This window comes from Gymnoscopelus braueri (genome assembly GCF_963280865.1).
Source record: "Gymnoscopelus braueri genome assembly, chromosome: 6".
Classification (NCBI taxonomy): Eukaryota; Metazoa; Chordata; class Actinopteri; order Myctophiformes; family Myctophidae; genus Gymnoscopelus; species Gymnoscopelus braueri.
Window position 1 is genome coordinate 6,465,417 of NC_137607.1, and position 21,627 is coordinate 6,487,043.

General features: G+C 42.1%; 3 protein-coding genes across 3 annotated transcripts in view; all 3 read right to left on the reverse strand.

Annotated features, from left to right (window-relative positions):
* LOC308087460 (uncharacterized protein) overlaps positions 1 to 19,058 on the reverse strand; it is a 60,586-nt gene extending 41,528 nt beyond the window's left edge. Inside the window, exons 1-6 of the mRNA XM_080431335.1 lie at positions 18,948 to 19,058; positions 16,145 to 17,314; positions 12,935 to 13,048; positions 9,997 to 10,110; positions 8,306 to 8,403; positions 8,009 to 8,043 (exon numbers count right to left, since the gene is read on the reverse strand). Coding sequence (XP_080287461.1) covers positions 8,009 to 8,043; positions 8,306 to 8,403; positions 9,997 to 10,110; positions 12,935 to 13,048; positions 16,145 to 17,226 — 1,443 coding nt within the window. The 5' untranslated portion in view covers positions 17,227 to 17,314; positions 18,948 to 19,058. The remainder of the gene's footprint in view (positions 1 to 8,008; positions 8,044 to 8,305; positions 8,404 to 9,996; positions 10,111 to 12,934; positions 13,049 to 16,144; positions 17,315 to 18,947) is intronic.
* Positions 1 to 21,627, reverse strand: part of LOC308087462 (uncharacterized protein) — a 78,994-nt gene that overhangs the window by 51,889 nt on the left and 5,478 nt on the right. The window lies entirely within an intron of this gene.
* The window catches only part of LOC308087453 (interferon-induced very large GTPase 1-like), a 98,924-nt gene that overhangs the window by 37,197 nt on the left and 40,100 nt on the right, over positions 1 to 21,627 (reverse strand). The gene's annotated exons all lie outside the window — the stretch shown is intronic.

Genomic DNA, 21,627 nt, shown 5'->3' on the forward strand with positions numbered 1-21,627 from the left:
CTACGAGGCGTCTCTTTCCCACTTTGTTTTTTTCACAAGCTTCAATAGCTGCAACATTCTGGTGAACAAACATACAACTTGGAGACAGTTTAACCTTCTTCATCCTCATGAAGGCCTGAACAGCAATGTGAAGAACATCTGTAATCTCAGATGCATTTTCTCCAAAGATGTTGATCAAAGTCATATTTGCCAGGCCAATGACAAATGTTGCCAATGCATTGTCATGGTGACGAGTGTCCTGCCCTGCCAGCTCAGGAGCACGCAGTCCTTCAGTGTCCACAACCAGGAGATAGTCAAACTTAAAGTCTTTCTGGATCTCCTCTGACACTTTCACTAGCTGCATGAAGGCCCCTCTAGTGCACCTGCCAGCACTTACTGCAAACTGCAATCCAAACATTGCATTCAGCATGGTAGATTTTCCACTACCCTGGATGCCTAAAACTGACAAAACAAAAACTCTCTGGTCTCCAACTGTCTTGATGACCTCATCTAGAACATTAGTGATCCATGTTAAAGGCACATGAGCTGTATCTCCATCCATCAACTCCATTGGGTGTCCTACTATTGGGTGTCCTCCTATCATAAGCTCTGCTGCCAGCTTTGGGTATTGAGACCATTTTTCCAAAGCAGTGCAAGGTGCATAGGCTTCATAGATCTGTCCCATTTCTCTCCAGAGGTACTCAACTCCAACAGTTGCTGACTTAAGTTTGTTTGAAATGTCCTCCAACTCCCTTTTCTTTGCCTCCAGCTCATCTGAAATGCCATGCTTCTTTTTTTTCTTTTTCAAAACCAAGACCTCAGACCGCGTTGCATCATATTTCTGGTTGATTTCAGAAATGTTATCTGTGAATAAGTTATCAAGAAAGAATCCAATCCATTTTAGGAAGTGACATTTTTCATTCAATTTCAGAGACTGCAAGTTTTCAATGAACATCCGCATCAGCTCACTGGATGATTGTTTACGTTGTTTACATCTTATTTCCCTCAGCTTCTCTTGTTTTTGACTTTTGTCCTTCTCAATGTGTCCTCTGAGGCGGTACAGCTCTTTGTGTATTTGGCACCACTCATGCCACAGTTGACCTTGACATGGTAGAAATGTGTCTTTGACCTGTGAAAACTCTTTTCCTTCAAGCAATTTCAGAATCTCCTCAGCAGCAGATCTCCCATTTTGACATGCAGGATCATCTTCATCGGTTTTGATTCCACAGCCTTTTCCCAGGCTTTCAAGTTTGAAGGGTGTATATGGACTTGACAAAATCGTTTTAATTATACGTTTCAATTCTTTAGCCACATCTGACTGACTTCTATCCTTCAGACCCATTGTATACTTTCCTGGTTTTATCTCTTTTGTAACAGAGTCATTATCAGCAAGGAGACAAATGAGAGGTTTTGGACCCTTAACAAGGTCTGACACCATTATCATACCTTTGCCATCTTTTCCCAGAGTAGGTAAAAGGACAACATTGACTGAAGCCTTGTCGATCAATATTTGACGCTGTTTTTCATGTGACAGAGCATCACCATGAAGATTACAGAAGGCAACACAGTCAGAAAAAGCATCATTTGTTTTTCCAGCAGGGAAGTACCAGGCAATCTCTGCCATACCATCTATCAGGCAGTGAGATTTGGTGGCACCTGGACAATCCCTATGAAAGAATGTGTTGTGACGGTCATTGATTAACATATTCATCAGCTTAGATTTAGATGATGACAATGAGCCAAGGCGGGAAAATGACACCATAGGTGTCTCAGCTTGGCAAATGGGCATATTCTTAATTGTGATGGCACCTGAAAGATTATCAGTTTCATTCCAGGATTTTCTTAGTTGCCTAAATGTCCACAAAGGACACTGAATGTCCCTTGTGACTGGGTCAGGCACAAGTAAAGGTAAGGCATACTGACACTGTGATAGTTTGGTAATCATGTTCTGCCTGAGAAAGCTATCTGAGCAGTGAAACACAGCCATCTGAACATCCATTGGATGGACATTGCACTGCTTTATGCTCTGATCAGTCTTCACATTGGCCCCAAAGAAGATATCATACAGATCTTCTTCTGTGTCATTATTGTCATAATCTGGAGTCTCTTTTGTACTGTCTACTGTTACTGTCATGTCCCTGGCTCTATAGTCTAACATAAACAACTTCTGAAGGAATGTATAAGCTATGTCATTGTCAGTTATCTCATCTTGCTTCTTTATGGAGGGGCCTAATTTCAGAAAGTCAGCAGTTGTCCACTTATTGTTGTCTTTGAGGTTAAGTCTGCAAAGCAGTTCATCAAATAATAAGTCTCTTTGACGTTGCTCCTCTTGGCTGTTCTCTTCAGAATTCTTCACAGATCCATGTCTTTTTTCAACCTTAAAAATTAACACAAAAAAAAGTCAATAAAATAAGTGAAATATCCCTTTAAGCAAAAAGTGTTTGAGTTCAGCGTGACTTGCAAAATAGCGATTGCGCATAAGATGGTGGCGTTATGGCTTAATTACCGCATACGACCTGAAAATAAGATGCGCATATTAGGGCCCTCTGAGTTGAAAGTGGATAAAATAACACTGAGGAATTTACTTTGCAGTGCGGTGTGCGCTAGGGGTTTCACCAACTAGTCGACTAGTATGTGACAGCAAGGCTTCCAAACGTGTCTGGACTTTGTAAACATAACAATGGTTACGTATGTAACCATGGTTATGAGAGGGATTGGATCACTTCAATATGATATATCCCTCCGTGGCGGCGGAGGCATTCGAGGTTGTCTCCCCAGAGCACCACAGGTAAGGAGGGAGGTCATCTCCAGCCGGAGGACCTGACCTCCGGGACAGTCGGACGCAGTAGCCTGTATACACTAGTAGGGTGGCGGCCGACGTCGGAATTGAAGTGTTCTGGTACCGTGTCCAGCACCCAAGGGAACTCCACTTGTCCCTCCCAGTCCGTCCTTTGGGCCTGAGAGAAACGGCCAACGTCGAGCCATGGTCGGTCAGGCCGAGTGCTGGGGGCCGGCCCCCCTAGCCTTAGGCCTGCCATGGCCACGTTCAGCCCTGCGCTGCCATGGGTGTCCATGGTCTGGCCTCCTCGGAAGGGTGGAAAAATGCCCCTGTACCTTAATCCAGCACTCGCGGAACGCCACAGTGAACTGCGGACAGACGGGGACAAGCAGGTCACCAGCGGCCGGCTCTCCCCACACGAGGCCAAAGGCCCTTGCCACCCTCTCCAAGAGGGCACACATGGCGTATGGCGCGCTAGTAGCTGGCATCGGGCCCACCAATCCAAAACTACTAGCGCGGGAGTGGGCAAAAGACCCAGCCGTAGATGGTGCCGCCCGGAACACTGAGGCACTGTCACCAAACACCAGCTCCTATGGGGCATGAATGGAGAAAACGTCACTCTCCTCTACATCACCCACCGCGCTCACTGCCTCACGCCCGAAGCGGTCCAAGGCCTCTGCCGCACAACGTTTAGGAGGGGGGCACCGAGAGCAGCCGCGGGGGGACCACGCCGCCGGTTTATAAACTGCTAGCCTCGATCTCCAGGCTTTTATTGTTTCGTTTTGCTAAAAAATAAAAGCCTGGAGGAGCACGTCGGTGTACCCGGTATGGGAAGTGTTTCATTTCCCCAACCAACCAGAGTGGGCGTCGCTCGTAATGTTGTGTTAACGGGCGGGGGTTGACAGACAGATCGGTGAACCAATGGGACCAGGCGCAATCTCTCTGCTCCTCTATGCACCCGCCCCTCTATACACGAAAACAGGAGCGCTAGTGCAGCCTAATAAACTGCTGACGGCCCACCGTTTACACAAAGCACACTCTTGCACCTTCTGTTTTCATAATTTATCAAGAAAAGACCCACTGTGTATAGCCGAGCTACTGTAATATGGGGGTCTAACCACTGTGACTCACCACGCACGCCCAAACACAAGCTCTCAGTGGTATTCGGGGGAAAGACAGAACCTTGCGTAGACTTCCTACACCTGCTGCATATACTGTCACTGGCCTATGTATTAGCCTGTGGCCTCATACAGGGAGGATAAAACAGTGTATATTCCTCTTGTACTTACCAAGCCCCCCCCTACAAATCTTCGCTTAGTTGGGGGCAAAACACTGTAATGCAACACTCACACTTGTTTGTTAGCTCTCAGCCTTATACGAGGTGAAGACAGAACTATGTGCGTATATACATCACTGTGTAATATAGGCTCCCACTCTCCTGTTTATTAGCCCGTGGCCTCATACAGGGGGGGATTCGTAAAACAGGACTGTATAGTGTGCACTTGAAACTTGAATGTGTGTGCCGGTGCCCGCTCGCTAGGTCGAGAAGCTCAGACCTCTTCACCATGGAACGCATAGGGGAAACACAAAAAGCACGCGTGTGTGGTCAGTTTCACTCGCTGGGGTAGAGAGATCCTCACACCCCACTCACCCGGGATCACACAAGTCTGTGATGATAAACACTATGGCACAGACGCGTGAGGAGAAAAGCATGCACGCACGCGTGTGTGTCTCAACTCGGGAAAGTTGTGAGAAAAAGCTTCCCACAACTTGTTACAGGGTAGGCGCGGTCCCCGAGAGGCAAAACGGGAGGGTTTCGGCAAACAGTCCACAATAAGGACAAAAAACCCTCTGCGCCGCAATACAGGCTGACCAAACTGTGTATCGCCCACTTGTTTGTATACGGAAAAACCTGCAAACAATGACAAACTAATAAACGAGATGCTTTTCCTAAATATGCCATAATACACGTGTGTCTTTCAAAGTCAAAAACGGAATATGGTCACTTTATACCAAAACTATTGAATAGCTGCTGAGTATACTTCTGCACACAAAGAACTTACCAAGAGGGAAAAAATGCGGAGTTCCAGAGTCCACCTCTTCCTCACGCCGAAGAAAGTAAGAGGAAGAAGGGTAAAGCGCCTGCCCAAAATCATCTCATCTCATCTCATCTCATCTCATCTCATCTCATCTCATCGAAAAACAACGAGAATGAGCCAACAGCAGATGCTGCTAACGCCTGGCTGACTCTGATAGTGACAAAGACGTCTCTGCTGTTAGACACATGAGGAAGGAAAATAGTCATTTCCTTCATCATGTCAGACTATGTCTGTCATTTCAAATGACAGACGCTGGCCTGCAGACCATTAATGAAAGGTTCGAAAAGTTTGAGGTTGGTTTTAAATCTCTACAAGCCTCGCAAAACAAACTTGCAGGCCGAGTGGAGGAACAGCATCAAAGCAGGGAAGGACTTAATCACTAAATTAAGAGATGAAATCACTGCTTTCCGGGCCAAAGTGAACGACCTGGAGGGTCGCTCTCGGCGCAATAACATCAAGATTGTGGGCATACCTAAAGAGGAGGAAAAGGGAAGACCAACGGCTCTCATCTTCAGGCTTATTCCCAAACTGATGGTTAAAGGGAACTTTCGGAGGCCGGTCATCACCGACCATTCACATAGAATCCAGCAACACAATTCTTCAAATAGATCTTCCAGACCTCGTACACTGATGGTCAGAGTGCACTACTTCCAAGATAAAGAAAAGATTCTTCGGCTCAGACGGGAACAACAAACACTGGAGTACAAAGGCAATCGAGTTTTCGGTATATTTCAATTTAAATAATTCAAGATTAAGTTAGCCGTGGAGAGGCTTTGTTTATTGTTTGCTGGATTTGGCCGGAAGACACCAGTAGCCTACTTCTATACTCCCAGTGGTCCTACTTTCATATAAAGGGAGTGTAGATGCTTCATTTAGAGAAGTATCTTAAGGGGAGGGGGGTTATTGTGGGATCGCTTTAGCGATCACACTAATGTTATCTTCACTATTTATTATTATTATTATTCCCCCCGTTTTTTTATGGGTCATTTCAATGGAGAAATGCCATTTAGTGACGTCATAATGCATAATGCCATTCTAGTGAATGGTAATGCCATTCTAGTGACGTCATAATACTGATGTCATTGTATTATGACCCTACTATAACAGTACTAACACTATCAATACTCAATACCAGCAACATTCTTAGCGATCCCACACTGTTTCTTCAGGAACAGTACTTTCTAGTTGCTAATGTTGTTGTTCAGTGTTTATTAGGTGAATTCTATATATCCTATATTAACACCTTTACCGCCGGGCCCGTAGTTCTACGGGCCGTTAAATCCAACGGTTAAGCGCCGAGCCCGTAGTCCTACGGGCTGCGGTCTTTTCGCGCATGCGCGGTCCGGGTGCACTTTCGGAATTTTTTTGATCCACTTCCGTTTCCGGTTTGATGACAGGAAATAGAATTATTTGGGATCCGGTTTCGACGATCACGCCCGCTCCCATTCTACAGACGAAACTGAAACTCAATTCTCTTCCTGTAGTTTTTTCTCCTCGCATTTCACTGTTTAACGTAATCCGCTCTAACTCAAACATGGATGCCCCGTTTGACACGTGGTTTTCACTGGGAGATACAGGGAGATCTCGCGGATGTAAACAGACCGTTCACGGCTCAATCTTAAGGATTTTAACAAGATCTATGGCGACATGAAAAAAACAAAAAAACAACAAAAACACCTTGGCACTGGTGAGTACATTATGAGATTAACCTCTGGCGGTGGATGTGTTAAAATTGGCTTAAGGGCTGGCAGATACAGACTGACAGATACAGAGATCTCCATAGCCTATATGGGCATATACAGATATCTCCATATATGGGCATATCGGTCGGATTGGTGGTGTAACGTGAGGGCGCATATCAGCCCGAACATCTAGTTTCATAACATTATAGTGCCGGTTATGCTTAGAATGATAAACCACTCTATTCAAAACAATAAGCTCCCCAAATCCCTCTATGAGGCAAACATGTGTTCTGCTGAAAAAGGGTAAGGATGATACAATCCTGCCAATTATAGACCCATTTCCCTTTAAAATGTTGTTAAATAATCCATATTGAAGGTACTCCTAATCTGCCAGTGCAAAAAAAAACTCCTCTGCAGATTAGGTCTGGCCCCGCTCGGTTGTGATTGGATTTAGCTGTCCCCGAAGTTGTGGGGCACCAATCAGGGCCCAGTATAAAAATATGGGGCGGGTTTATCACCAGAGGCGTTTTTTTTTATCCGTCCCTTGGAAAGGCAGGTTCCACACAGAGATTCCAGACTAATATCTACGCATTGATATTAGTCTGGCCATGCCAGGCTATATTTGCTGGGGGTGCTACTACTCTGACACCAAAATGTGACACCATTCATTAAAAGATGTGAATCACTGGTTTCTTTCAAAATTGGTCTGAAAAAAACATCCATCATGAGACCACAAGGGGAGGTAATTGTAAGTTCCCACTGAAAGGATTTGTACATCACGCGCTTCGCACGGTCGGGGTCGGGGTCACACATGTACGGTCACACATGCATGGTCGGGGTCACACATGCACGGTCGGGGTCACACATGCACGGTCACACATGCACGGTCGGGGTCGCAGCGCGCGTGCATGTGTGCCCACCCGCGACTCCCTAGGCCCAGCCTCGGCTAGCGCTCTGGCTACGCCACTGTACTCAATTATGACACACTTTTCAGTATGTTATTTAGTTATCTGATATAAGGTATTGTACAGTAGGTTTGTGTGTGTGTGTGTGTGTGTGTTGCCTGGGGTTAGAGGGGTGAGATCAATCAATCTGACTACAAAGTTTTGGTATAAAGTGACCATATTCAGTTTTTGACTTTGAAAGACAGACGTGTGTAATATGGCATATTTAGGAAAAGTCAGGGAATGGGAGCATTCTGAGAGCTTCCTGCCCAACATCAATTTACTTCAAAATAAAAAAATCGGCCTGGTTGACCGCTCCGTGCTGTAAGTGTTAACAGTAATATGTTATGTTATTGCTGGTAAAACACAGGGACATCTTCAATTGACCAGTCCATTAGAATGTAGCACATATGGGACTATACGCAAACAAGTAAAACATGTAGAGATAAGCTATGAATGCAATCAGATATGAAGCAAAAACTTTCTTCAGTGTGTACAGTATGAAGCCAAATACATGTTTCTTACCATGTCCTTGTTGCCACCATCTCCATTGATGGAACCTATTTGAAACATTAAAGATACAGGTAATTAACATGCTAACACAGCTTTATTTAATTATGTGTGGTGATATGTCATGTTCTTCCTGAAAACCAGTATAGTAAACAAATCAACACAACTTACATAATCAACAGTCACAACAATTAAATCTAACCCTGATATAATGTTTAACAGAATGTCATGTCACCATTGTCCTGCAATGAATAAATACAGGATGTTCTGGGATCAGTAAAACAATAATTAAAAAGAGTAAAGCAGCCTTACTCGTTTGAGATGTTTCATCACTGTCCATTGCAGTATCACCCTCTTCAGCAGACAGCTCCTCAGCTGCTGTTTCCGTCACCTTATCTATACTCTGTATTCTTAGAAAGAGTCACAAAACAAACAAACAAACAAACAAACAAACAAACAAGCAAGCAAACAAACAAACAAAGGACAGGGTTTCATTTCATATGATGTCATAATGTTTATAAAATAATGAAATATAGTACCAAGTGAGTACAGCAGTAAAGCTTTATAGAGCTTTATCTGTAAAATATTTGGAATGTAATGGCAGGTCTGATTTGAGCCATGTTTCTTAAATGGAAAAAGGAGTCCAATTGTCTCTGTATGTGAGATGATGGTAGGTTTTAGAGGGTTTGATATTGGGTACAGAGGATCACTTAACTGCTGCAATTCCATAGCTTCAGTAGGGGTGGGCGATATCGCAAGAATATAATATCAAAAATATATCCAGGCAGGATCACAATCCATGATAATTTAGATTCTGCCCTTGATTCACGATACTGAACAGCACAACCAAACTAATTTCCCTTAAAATTAGCGAATGAATACATAATAATAATAAGGGTAATAATAATAATAAGGGTAATAATAATAATAATAATAATAATAATAATTCCATAGGGTCCCAAACTCAGGGATGTATTGGTCTTGGGATGTGATAACACGCTGTGCAACCCCTTTTTTGAGCAGGAGCACGCGCACGCACATGTATAGATTTAAAGAGGTGGTGCCATGGTTTTGCACTTTTTCTGTTTTTCATGTGTCTATGATGTTGATAGAACTTCATTAAGCCCACTGGTGGTGTTTTTATGGTGTTTTATGTCTTCTCTGAATATTTTGAGTTTCTTCCTGGAGGCTGAAACCTTGAGGGTCAAACGTGCCAATAGAAAAACAGCACTTTAATGACACAGTAAAATTATACCCTCCCCCTCATTATCATAACACAACAGGTGTGGGCATGAGGAGGAGGAGGGACTAGGACAGGTGGGTGGTGCTAAGGTGGTGGAGGAGGTGCTAAGGTGAGAACCAGGTATACTTAATGAACTGGAGGCGTGTCCACATAAAAACAATTTTAACACTTTCTGTACACTTTTTTCAAAAAAATCTTCCTCCTAGTATAACCATAATACCTGATGATTATGTTTTAGGGGGGGGGGGGGGGGATCACTGAAAATCATGGCACCCCGTCTTTAAAACAACCTTAAATTCACACCTCAACAAAGTTAACAAAGGCTGCCGACTGCCGGTTATCACACCAGCATGAATTAACATAGGATTAACATAGGATAATGGATTTAACGTCATTCCGTTCCCGTCGACTCCATGTTTGTTTTTGTTTTTCTTTTGCCTGTATCTCTGTTCTTTTTTTTGGTGTCCATTTTTCCGAGGAGACGTGTGTTTCCAACGGCCTGTAGCGAAGGGGACACTCCGGATGCAATGTTTTGCTTCCGGAGCAATAGTCAGAGACTCCTGCTCCGGAAACACACAGTGAATCGATCGATAAATATGGATCTAAACTTTTATGACAACTTTAAAACTACTAAAAACACGAAAATCGCTCGAAAATCGCTTGGCACTGGGTGAGTACATTATGAAAATACTCTGGCAGTCAAAGAGTTAAGAACGTTGGTGAATGAGGCCCATTGCTGCCTGAGTCCCAATAATCTTACTTTGGGTCTGAAGGTCCAGGTTTATTTCTGAAGTTCGCAGTGTAATCCATGGACTGGTCACTCTTGAGAGACTCACAGTTAGATATTGGAGACTCTGATCTCTGTGAAAGATTTCTGGAATCATAAAAATGATTACACAATTATCATTTTATTTATAATCAAAGCTCATGCTGCTATATGTATGACCACAAAACACCTCAGGCCACTAAAGCCTTAAATAATTGGTGAAGTGAATATGCAACTCATGAGGAGAGTAAACATTTTATAGTAGTTGATAATATTTGCATGTAAAAAAAAAAGAAATACAAAAAATATAATAATAGGTGCACTGTACAAGAGACATTAAGGTGCACAGAGAGTATCAGCACATTGTCAGGTTCAACCACATAGTCCACAAAGGGCGGTAACTTTCACAAGTACGATCCACATGGTAGATCCACAAGGAAAAGTAAAGTCCATGTCCGTGACAGGCTCACATAGAGTGATAACTAAAAAAGAAAAGGCAAATCTCTCAGTTATTGCAGTGAAACATCTGGATGTGGAGCAAGTGCTCTTCCTCTGGTTGCCTCCGTAGCTGTGGGTGCTCAGCAACAAAAACACTAGTTTTTGTAGTATAAAGGAAGTGGGAATAATAGAGGCACTCCAAAGATTAAAATGCCAGGCTCTACTCATTCTTTTCACAACACGCTGATGAAGCTCCGGCCAACATTTGTAAGCCTGATCTACAATAAAACAAAGAGCATCTACGTTTTCACCTCAAGTGTAATACAAGCTTTCAACCAAGACTGACAGAGATAATGCAAATGTCATAGAATCGATAAGTCAAATCTCTGTCAGTCTTGTCCATGGCTATATATATATACAAATGTTGGATGGTACAACATTTCTTTCAGTTGAACGACAGCAAGTTTGAAGTTGTCTTATTTGGTCCCCCTGATTCCATCGCACAGGGCAATTTGGCAACCTCTCCACCATTGTCAAACCCCTTGTCAAAAACCTGGGGTTGACTCTAATTTTAAGTTTAATAAGCAGATCTATAATAGACACTATAAACGCAGTAGTAAAACTCACCTTTTTCCACCTCCGCTCCATCGCCAAAATCAAGCCATTTCTCTGTCCCCTTAAAGGAGAATTTTGGACTAAAGTTTTCTTACCTTTTCTATGACGTTATGATATCTTAGGATGAATGGTACAGTAGAAAATGTTCATAACTCCACCCCTGAGCCGCCACAGCTTAAAAGGTGCGCGGATAGGCCTTAGGTTAGATCACATATTTTAATAGCTTTTTTTTTCTTTTTTTTTTTTTAGATCTGACGTTCATAGTGACAGAACACTATGCAACCAAAAAAAAAAAAAAAAAAAAAACAGAAGTCTTGCTAGACGAGATTGAAATCTCGAGATTGAAATCTCGTCTAGCGAGACTTCTGTTTTGTTTTTGTTTTTTTTTGGGACAGTGTTCTGTCACTATGAACGTCAGATCTCACCAAAAAAAAAGAAAAAAATATCATAACGTCATAGAAAAGGTAATAAAACTTTAGTCCAAAATTCTCCTTTAAGATAGTCACGAATGCCCTCATATTGGAAGGTTACGTTGTAACCCCGGTTCTCTGAGTGGTCTCTCCACCCACATATTCCATATGTACCGGTTAGGATCACAATGGAAACAAGTCCCCAGGACTTTTTTGTGTTATCCTTTTAGCCTTAATGTCTTACTGTACCTCGTGGTACGTGTTTACATTTCTGACTGATAAAGTATTCAATAATTTAAAAAAAGACTGACCCCCACGGGGACAGTGACATGGATAATCTTTACACTTGTGGTGGCCAAGCACTGATTCTTGGCTGGGGCTGGAGAGACGGTCTTTCCACTCAGAAAACCGGGGTTACATCGTAACCTTGTCAAGACTGCCATAAATAGGTGGAAGCCACCTAGCCCGCAGATACATATCATGGATGCATAAGTGGATACATATCAGGTCCGTACATTTGGAATACATTTTAAATTTCCTATTTGTTTATAAAGCTCTTAACGGGCTGGCCCTCTCTTATATCGTTGACCTTTTAACCTATTTCTCCACCACCAGGCCCCTCAGATCAGCCAACTAAATAGGCAGTTCTGTTGAAGGCATCCTAACAGGCTGTGTCACGGCCTGGTACGGGAACTGCACTGCCCGAGAAAAGATCAGCCTACAGCGAGTAGTGCGATCGGCGGAGCGGATAATGGGAATCGAGCTCCCAGCGCTCCAGGAACTGTACAAAAAGCGGTGCGTGGTCAAAGCCAAGCGCATCATCAAGGACAAGCACCACCCAAGTCACAGACTGTTCAAACCCCTACAACGACCGCGACCGGGCAAGGGGCTCTACCGCAGTATCAAGAGTTCCACCACCAGGTACTGGTGCAGTTTTAATCCGGCTGCTGTCAGGATGCTGAATGAGGCATAAGCCTTGTTCAGCAGCCTGACAGCAGGTGGTGAAAAACTTTTCTGGCTCTTCCTGAACACACCTGTGGATTATACCAGGGACAATGACTTGGACTTAGCTCCCCCTCGGGCACACCTGTGGACTACACCAGGTACAAATGACTTTTTTGTTAAAAACTAACATGCACAGTATACATACATTGCTGCTATGCTCAGGCACCTTAGTTTTTTATTATCTCAGGTACTTTGTAAATATGTAGATAACTTGTCTGGCCTTCTGTTGCTCTCTTGTTTTGATCTCCTTCCCACTTGCCCCCCACCCCTCTTCTTCTCCCCCCCCCCTCTTCTTTCTATGGAAATTAACGTTGCGATGGGAACGATGTACAAAAACGAATTTCACCCACTTTTTTACCTTGTAAACCTGTGATGTGACAATAAAACTGATTCTGATTCTGAGTTAAAATAAAATAAAAGAGAATTTTAAGAGAACATTGCTGCCTGAGTCCTAATAATCTTACTTTTTGTCTGAAGGTCCAGGTTCATTTCTGAAGTGCAAAGGGTGACCCATGGACTGGTCACTCTTGAGAGACTCACAGTTGGATGTTGGAGACTCTGATCTTGGTGAAAGATTTCTGGAATCATAAAAAATATTCTATAATTATCATTTTATTTACAATCTACAATCAAAGCTCATGCTGCTATATGAGTGATGTCACAAAACACCCAGGCCACTAAAGCCTTAAATACCTGGACATATCCTGAACACCACACACTCTCTCTCTCTCTCTCTCTCTCTCTCTCTCTCTCTCTCTCTCTCTCTCTCTCTCTCTCTCTCTCTCTCTCTCGCTCTTTCCCTTTCTTAGTCTCTCTCTCTTTCTTTGTGTGTGTGTGTGTCTGTCTGTTTGTCTGTCTGTCTGATTCACATGCATGCACGCACGCACGCACGCACGCACGCACGCACGCACGCACGCACGCACGCACGCACGCACGCACGCACGCACGCACGCACGCACGCACGCACGCACGCACGCACACACACACACACACACACACACACACACACACACACACACACACACACACACACACACACACACACACACACACACACACACACACACACACATGTATGTGAGCTTGTAGATCGGCAATTTTCAAATGGCCGAAATGTATATAGGGCTGAAGTGGTTGGTTAATGTATGTTTTGTAATAATAATCTAAATATACAAAGTAACTAGTATACTAAAGTTTTCAAATAATTGTAGTGGATTAAAAGTACAATATTTGCCTCTGAGATGTAGTGGAGTAGAAGTAAGAGTACAGAAATGTGGAAATACTCCAATAAAGTAAAAAAAAAGAGCACTCTTAGGGTGGCCTTTGAGTTCTTAAATGTGACATGTTTGTACAAATTAACTGTTTCTTCTGTTTTCTCAATTCTACAATTGTATAATATAGGATTTAAATTACAATAATATTTGTATCATATCTTTAGAGCAGTGGTTCTCAAAGTGTTGTCTGTGGACCCCCAAGGGTCCTTGAGGGAGTTCCAGGGGGTCCACAGCAAACGAGGAACAGTTTAACCACTTTAACCCTATGTTATACTTTATTTTCTACAAGCTCACAACACATCGCATTACTGCCCGTTTTGAGCTTATAGATCGGCTATTTTCGAAACATTTTGATAAATCACATTTTCCCCTGGCAGAAAATATTTTCAGATTGGGGTCTGCAGCCAAATGCATGTCAATTTGGGGGTCCTTGACATGAAAATCTTTGAGAACAACTGCTTTAGAGTTTTCATCTGGCCTGAAATTACAATCTAACCCAAACAGATCCGGTTGAGTTGAAGCCGAAGCCCCATACCACCCACCCCATAACCCCCCACCCCACCCGCCCTCCATCATTGATAAGAACAGCTGACAATGGATCTCCAAGCTCACAATGCATCACAATGCATTCACGGAATTGCAGTTTCAGTAGAACTAGCGCAGTGGTGTCCAAAGTCCGGCCCGCGGGCCATTTGCGGCCCGAGGACAAATTTTATACGGCCCTTGGCTTCATTCCTAAATTGTATTATGAACGGCCCGCCTGCACCTTCAAAAAAATAAAAAGATTTATAAAAGTGAAAGTTGCATTTTCCTCCTTCGCCTCAGGATGGCTGCACCTTCTCTAGCTCTTGCTTAACCCTAAAACCGAAATAAAGTAACAATAAAACGCCCCAAATCTGCCTGAAAACCGCGCATATTTTGCCCAAAATCCGCCTATAATCGAAAATGTTCGCGCGCGCAGAGCAAGAGCAAGAGCAAGCTGGCCCTTGGGTGTTTTAATATTTTCTAATTTGGCCCCCTTTGAAAAAAGTTTGGACACCACTGAACTAGCGAGAGAAATGCTATTATTCCCATTTAGAACCTCTCCCTCCGCTATGTAGCTCCGAGATGAGGTCCTTCGTGGCCCGGTGCCGTTTGAGCAGGACATTTTTGAATATTTTCCACTTTACATGTTTCTTACCCCTTTCTGCACATCGTATCCAAAAAGTAAAGGTTTTCTGAAATGCTCTCAGATGTTTTAACTTCTAGGGCCCAATAAAATATATCCGACGAGTTGAAAAAAGCGTTTAAATAGCTTCTCTCCTCAGCCGGTTCCATAATATTATGCATTAGAAGATGCAATTCAACATTTGACCAGTAGGGGAATCAGTAATGTTGCCTCTGCGGGCGCAACTTCTGGGTATGTCTTAAAAACATTTAGGAGAGAAGCTAATTAAAAGCTTTTTTCAGCTCGTTGGATAGATTTTATTGCGCGCTCGAAGTTAAAACATCTGAGAGCATTTCAGAAAACCTTTACTTTTTGGATACGATGTGCAGAAAGGGGTAAGAAAATATTCGAAAATGTCCTGCTAAAACGGCACCGACAAACGTATCATAGTTGATGTTTTTTTTGCTTTTACTTAAACCATATCACATTGAACTTTACATATACGCTTGTATCTGCTTTATTTCACTACTTACAAACATCACATACAAATAACCCTTCTACAGCCATAACATAACACATGTTTTTCACCCTGTCCGCCCGTCCGTGTGTCCGTCTGTATGTGCTGTCCGTCCGCGACCAACTAATCTCCGGCACCGTTGGCCCGTTCGCTGTGAAACTCTGCACACACACTCTATGGATGCCAATTCAGAACCTCTGCCCTACATTTTTCACATGGGCCTGTTATAACCGATTTGTGCAAAACCCATTTTTTTATATTACTCCTACAGATTTTATCCAAACATCATGCAAATGGGTACACCGTATCTCTATAGTCATGTGATCAACACGGATCGGTCCGATTTCCCATATTCCATCCATCATTGGCTAAGGTTGGCTTCCAAAGTTTGCAGGATTGGTCCATTTTGAACAAAATGGCTCAAATTATGCACACAGCTTGCGATTTCCGTGAAATTTCACGCGCACATTTACGGTAGGCCGAGGAAGAAATGCCACCCTTTTCACATTGGCCTGTTATAGCGCCACCAGCATGTCTAATTTAGCAAAACAAATTTTTTGAACAAAATGCCTCAAATCATGAATGCAGTGTCCGATTGCCGAGAAAGGCCTAAGAATAAATGGCACCCTTTTCATATTGGCCTAATATAGCGCCGCCAGGAGGCCACAATAACGTACCTGACCTGGCGGAGACCTTTTTTTTTTCTAGTTATTATTATTATTATTTTACCACTTACCCTGTTGTAGGATGACTAGGGTCCATGCTGCTTACTGCTGTAGGTTCACTAGGGACCATGCTGATTACTGTTGTAGGATCACTAGGGTCCATGCTGCTTACTGCTGTAGGTTCACTAGGGTCCATGCTGATTACTGTTGTAGGTTCACTAGGGTCCATGCTGCTTACTGCTGTAGGATCACTAGGGTCCATGCTGCTTACTGCTGTAGGTTCACTAGGGTCCATGCTGATTACTGCTGTAGGTTCACTAGGGTCCATGCTGCTTACTGCTGTAGGTTCACTAGGGTCCATGCTGATTACTGCTGTAGGTTCACTAGGGTCCATGCTGCTTACTGTTGCAGGTTCACTAGGGTCCATGCTGCTTACTGCTGTAGGTTGACTAGGGTCCATGCTGATTACTGCTGTAGGTTGACTAGGGTCCATGCTGATTACTGCTGTAGGTTCACTAGGGTCCATGCTGCTTACTGTTGCAGGTTCACTAGGGTCCATGCTGCTTACTGCTGTAGGTTGACTAGGGTCCATGCTGATTACTGTTGTAGGATCACTAGGGTCCATGCTGCTTACTGCTGTAGGTTGACTAGGGTCCATGCTGATTACTGCTGTAGGTTGACTAGGGTCCATGCTGATTACTGCTGTAGGTTCACTAGGGTCCATGCTGCTTACTGTTGCAGGTTCACTAGGGTCCATGCTGCTTACTGCTGTAGGTTGACTAGGGTCCATGCTGATTACTGCTGTAGGTTCACTAGGGTCCATGCTGATTACTGCTGTAGGTTCACTAGGGTCCATGCTGCTTACTGTTGCAGGTTCACTAGGGTCCATGCTGCTTACTGCTGTAGGTTGACTAGGGTCCATGCTGATTACTGCTGTAGGTTCACTAGGGTCCATGCTGCTTGCTGTTGTAGGTTGACTAGGGTCCATGCTGATTACTGTTGTAGGTTGACTAGGGTCCATGCTGCTTGCTGTTGTAGGTTGACTAGGGTCCATGCTGCTTGCTGTTGTAGGTTGACTAGGGTCCATGCTGCTTGCTGTTGTAGGTTGACTAGGGTCCATGCTGCTTGCTGTTGTAGGTTGACTAGGGTCCATGCTGCTTACTGTTGTAGGTTGACTAGGGTCCTAGTCCATACTGCTTACTGTGATCTTGTACTTTGTAAGTCACTCTGGATAACAGCATCTGCTGAACGACATTTTATAAATAGTTGTAATTGTAATTATCTTCACACTAACAGCTTTTTATTTTGAAAAGGTGCTGCCTCAAGCGCTTTTAATGCTCATAATGAAGGGTAAAAGAAGAAGGGGGGCGACAGACTGAAACAGACTTCAATATTCTATGGAACTTAATTGTGATTGATTGAATACTTTATTAGACAGAAATGTAAACAGCATGTGGTACATTAAGACATTTACTGTACCACACTTTTTTTGTGTTTCCATTATGGTCCTAGGTATTCAATTAATCAACAGAGCATCAAATATTACACATTAATACATGTCATCAACAAATATAAACAGATATACAAAGTAGGATAGGGGAAAAGGAAAAAACGGCTGTAGTGTAAGACACCTCCTTTTGGAGGGAAATAAAACTTGCTCCCCTTGTGACCTTCTGATGTTTTGTCAAGCCCAATATATATATATATATATATATATATATATATATATATATATATATATATATATATATATATATATATATATATATATATATATATATATACATATATATATATATATACACATATATATATATATATATACATATATATATATATATATATACATATATATATATATATACATATATATATATATATATATATATATATATATATATATATATATATATATATATATATATATATATATATATATATATATATATATATATGGCATTGAATGAGGGCTCCAGCTAGAGTCTTTTTAGTGTGCTCTTGTTGATAAAAACCGTGTTCTTTGGTTGACTTTCTTGATCACTTTTGATAACATTTTTCACCTGTCACCTGCCTAAATAGGCTTAACCTTAACTTTTTCTTAGTCAGTTGCCTTACTAAGCAAATCTTTGGACCCAAAAATAATGGACTCTGTTTTACCAAGGTGTTATCGGAGAGCCAAGTGCGGATTTTGCGGAGTTCAGTACTGAGGGCTTCCTCAACTTGCGTTTTGTCCTCGCCCGAGACCAGTATTAAAGTTTTAAACTAGTAGGTGTAATGAATGAAGGTTGATCAACTGTATGGCATATTTATTGCCATACAGATGTTTTATACAACCAGCTGTCAGAGATGAGAACCAAGGTTTGTTTCTCCCCCCGTTTCTGTCATACAGTATCTGCTGTTTGGGTAACCAGCTGTTGCTGTGTCACCAAGAGGCTGGAGCTCACGTTGCTGTACCACCACGACACGACTCACTACTGCGATATATGAATAGGCATGCCTTCAATAAATTACAACTCCACGGTGATATAGCGAATACAATGTAATTACAGTATATTAGGTAGGTATAGGTTTAATATACTGTTTTGGCATAGCGAGACAATCAGTTCGGAGATTTGTGTACAGTCTTGATTGGACAGCTGATAAAAAGTGATCTGCATCATTAAGCAAATTTCTAAACATTTTATTTAACTATGTTGAACTTTTCAAAGACCAGCGGTTTCTAAGAGCGGCTTGTGTGCGGCTAATTTTGGTATTTTCTTATACGTTTTCATAAAAAGGCAGTGCCTATAAGCTGTCTATTTGGTTTTGTTGTAAGCCATCAGTGTGAATGCTACCATAGACTGTAAATGTCATATAAAGTGTTAGTTACATTACCTCTCCCTTTTGTCCATAATCTGTCACCAAGCTGACGGTTTGATTCTCTATACTTTAACAAAGACTCTGTTGACCTTGCATTGAGAACTGAACTGAGAGAGAGAGAGAGAGAGAGAGAGAGAGAGAGAGAGAGAGAGAGAGAGAGAGAGAGAGAGAGAGAGAGAGAGAGAGAGAGAGAGCGAGAGCGAGAGCGAGAGCGAGCGAGAGAGAGAGAGAGAGAGAGGAGTAATCTAATTAGAGCAACAGTACTTTGTCCTGAGTGCAAGGTACAAGCAGTGAAATAATAATAATAATAATACTGGATTGTTATTATGAAAGAAGTGTGCACAATTTCAGACACAAAACTCAATTACACAGGTGATTCAGGCTTTAATATTGTCAAATCTAGCTATTTCCCAGCAGTATGGTCCAGTGCTAAAATGGATAAAATCAAATAAAACAAAATAAAATACAAAGTGTACAAACCCGAGAAGCAGGTTTAGCACTCGAATACAGAACTAATATTGTTGCAATGCAAAATTGTCTAGATTGGTTATTTGTTAAAAACAGATTACTCCAATCATTGCTCGTATTTATTAGAAGTATTTCTGTTACAAACACTCACTCAATCTTTCCGTTTAGGCAGACATGATTATACTCTACCACACATGCTGCAGGAGGAAATTTCACATTACCAGGAGCAAGATCAAACTCAATTAAACAAACATTTATGAACTATGCATGAATCTACTGCCCAGACATATCACACAATAAGATACACTAAGCTTAAATATTTATTAAAAGCATCTTTTGACTAGGAATTGATTAATAAATGCTGTATTGAATGTTATGTATTATACACCTCATTAAATTATTTGAAATTTCATTAGTGGGTGTTAGGAGTGTATGAATACTTGATTGTTATTTACTCATATGTTTGTATTATTGTACTGTAAGGATATTTATTTTTATAATGTTGTGCATTATGATGTCTTGTATGTCATTATGCTCTATAACCAAGCATACATGAGGCATAAGGAAGAGGTGATGGATGCATTTTCTCAAAACAAAGTGGCGATAATAGTATATTTCTAAATGTTTGTTTAATTCAATATTGATAGTGAGAAACAATGTTAACAAAGACTTCAACTAGGACTATGATTATCGTTAGTTTTAGTTGGTATGATGACTAGTTCATCTGTATGGTATGAATAAGTTAATACAATATAACTAGTACATCTGTATAGTATGAATAAGTTAATACAATATAACTAGTACATCTGTATGGTAGAGTATGTTAATATAATGTAACTAGTGGTGGTTAGAGGTGGTCTCCCTACTCTTCCAATGAGAAATGTAGATGCTGTGGTTGGGTAGGACACCTACTGGTTGACAAGAGGTATTGCATTAAACCCAGGTGGAAATAACTCACCTTCCAAACATGCTCTCGGTTACAGATCAACACAGGGCCGGTCCATCTGGGGGCCCTAAGTGGGTTTAGGGAACTCAGATTTAAGACTTTTTTTTAATGCCACTTTAAATGAAATTTAAGACCAATTTATCAATAACAAAAAAGTGGTCAATGTCAGTATAAGTACTCATATTTAGGGTACATTTTGTCCACACATATAGATATAGATATGGCATACATTTTAAATGTATTTCATGCAAAAACACACAATAATGATATTTTTATCCCTATCCACTCAGTGTGGATAACTGAGTTATGATCCAGAGAAGATTTTGCCTACATCAAAAAACAAAACAGAAGCATCATCATCACAAAGTACTGTAAAAGTGGATCTAGTTTCTGATTCCCAGGAGGACAATTAGCTCAAGTATAAAGAGAATGAAGAGGGTTTGTTTGTTTATTTATGTCACTCATAAAAGTATCTCTGTAGGCAGTGGTGTGGCATGTCCCACACTGTGTTAAGACACCAATGAAATATAACCATATAATAATATTCCTGGGGTGCCTCTGCCAAGGTACTACGAATATCCACATAAGCCCTGGTCTTAGCGGCAGCAGAGGACTGTTCCCCAGCCTGGTGTAGAAGCCCACATGCCAAAATGGTTGGCATGTGGGCTCTGGTCATAAATCCACCCCATATTTGCAATCACAACCGAGCGGGCCAGACCAAATCCGCAGAGGGCTATTTTTCTTTTTTTGCACTGGCAGATTCGTCTGGTTTCCAGGCTACGTTGTCACCGTTACATCTGGGACCTGGGAGACAGCGTCAAAGGAGAAGATCTGCCTCGCTGGCAATGGACCTTGCTGAACCGACTGCGTACTGGGGTCGGCCGCTTCAAAATATCTAAGAAGTGGTATCTGGCAGACAGCGCAGAATGCGAGTGCGGGGAGACTTTCAATCACATAAACACCACATGTGCCCTGTATAGAGCACCATCGGAGGCTGGCCTCTTTGATGTGGGACCTGAGACTGCGCGTGGCTCGGGGCTGGACTGGGACATAAATTCGGGCCTGACTTTCACCACAACCGGCGCGCAGATACTCTACCGCCCCACTCCGTCAAGGCACATACAAACGCACATGCCCTTAACGCACATGCTCTCTATGATGTGACTATCTTTTTAACTGCAATGATGAGCCTGCACAACCAAGAATTTCACCCACTTACTTGTAATGTGATGTGACAATAAAGATTGATTATTGATTCTGATTCTAATACCACCACTTTTA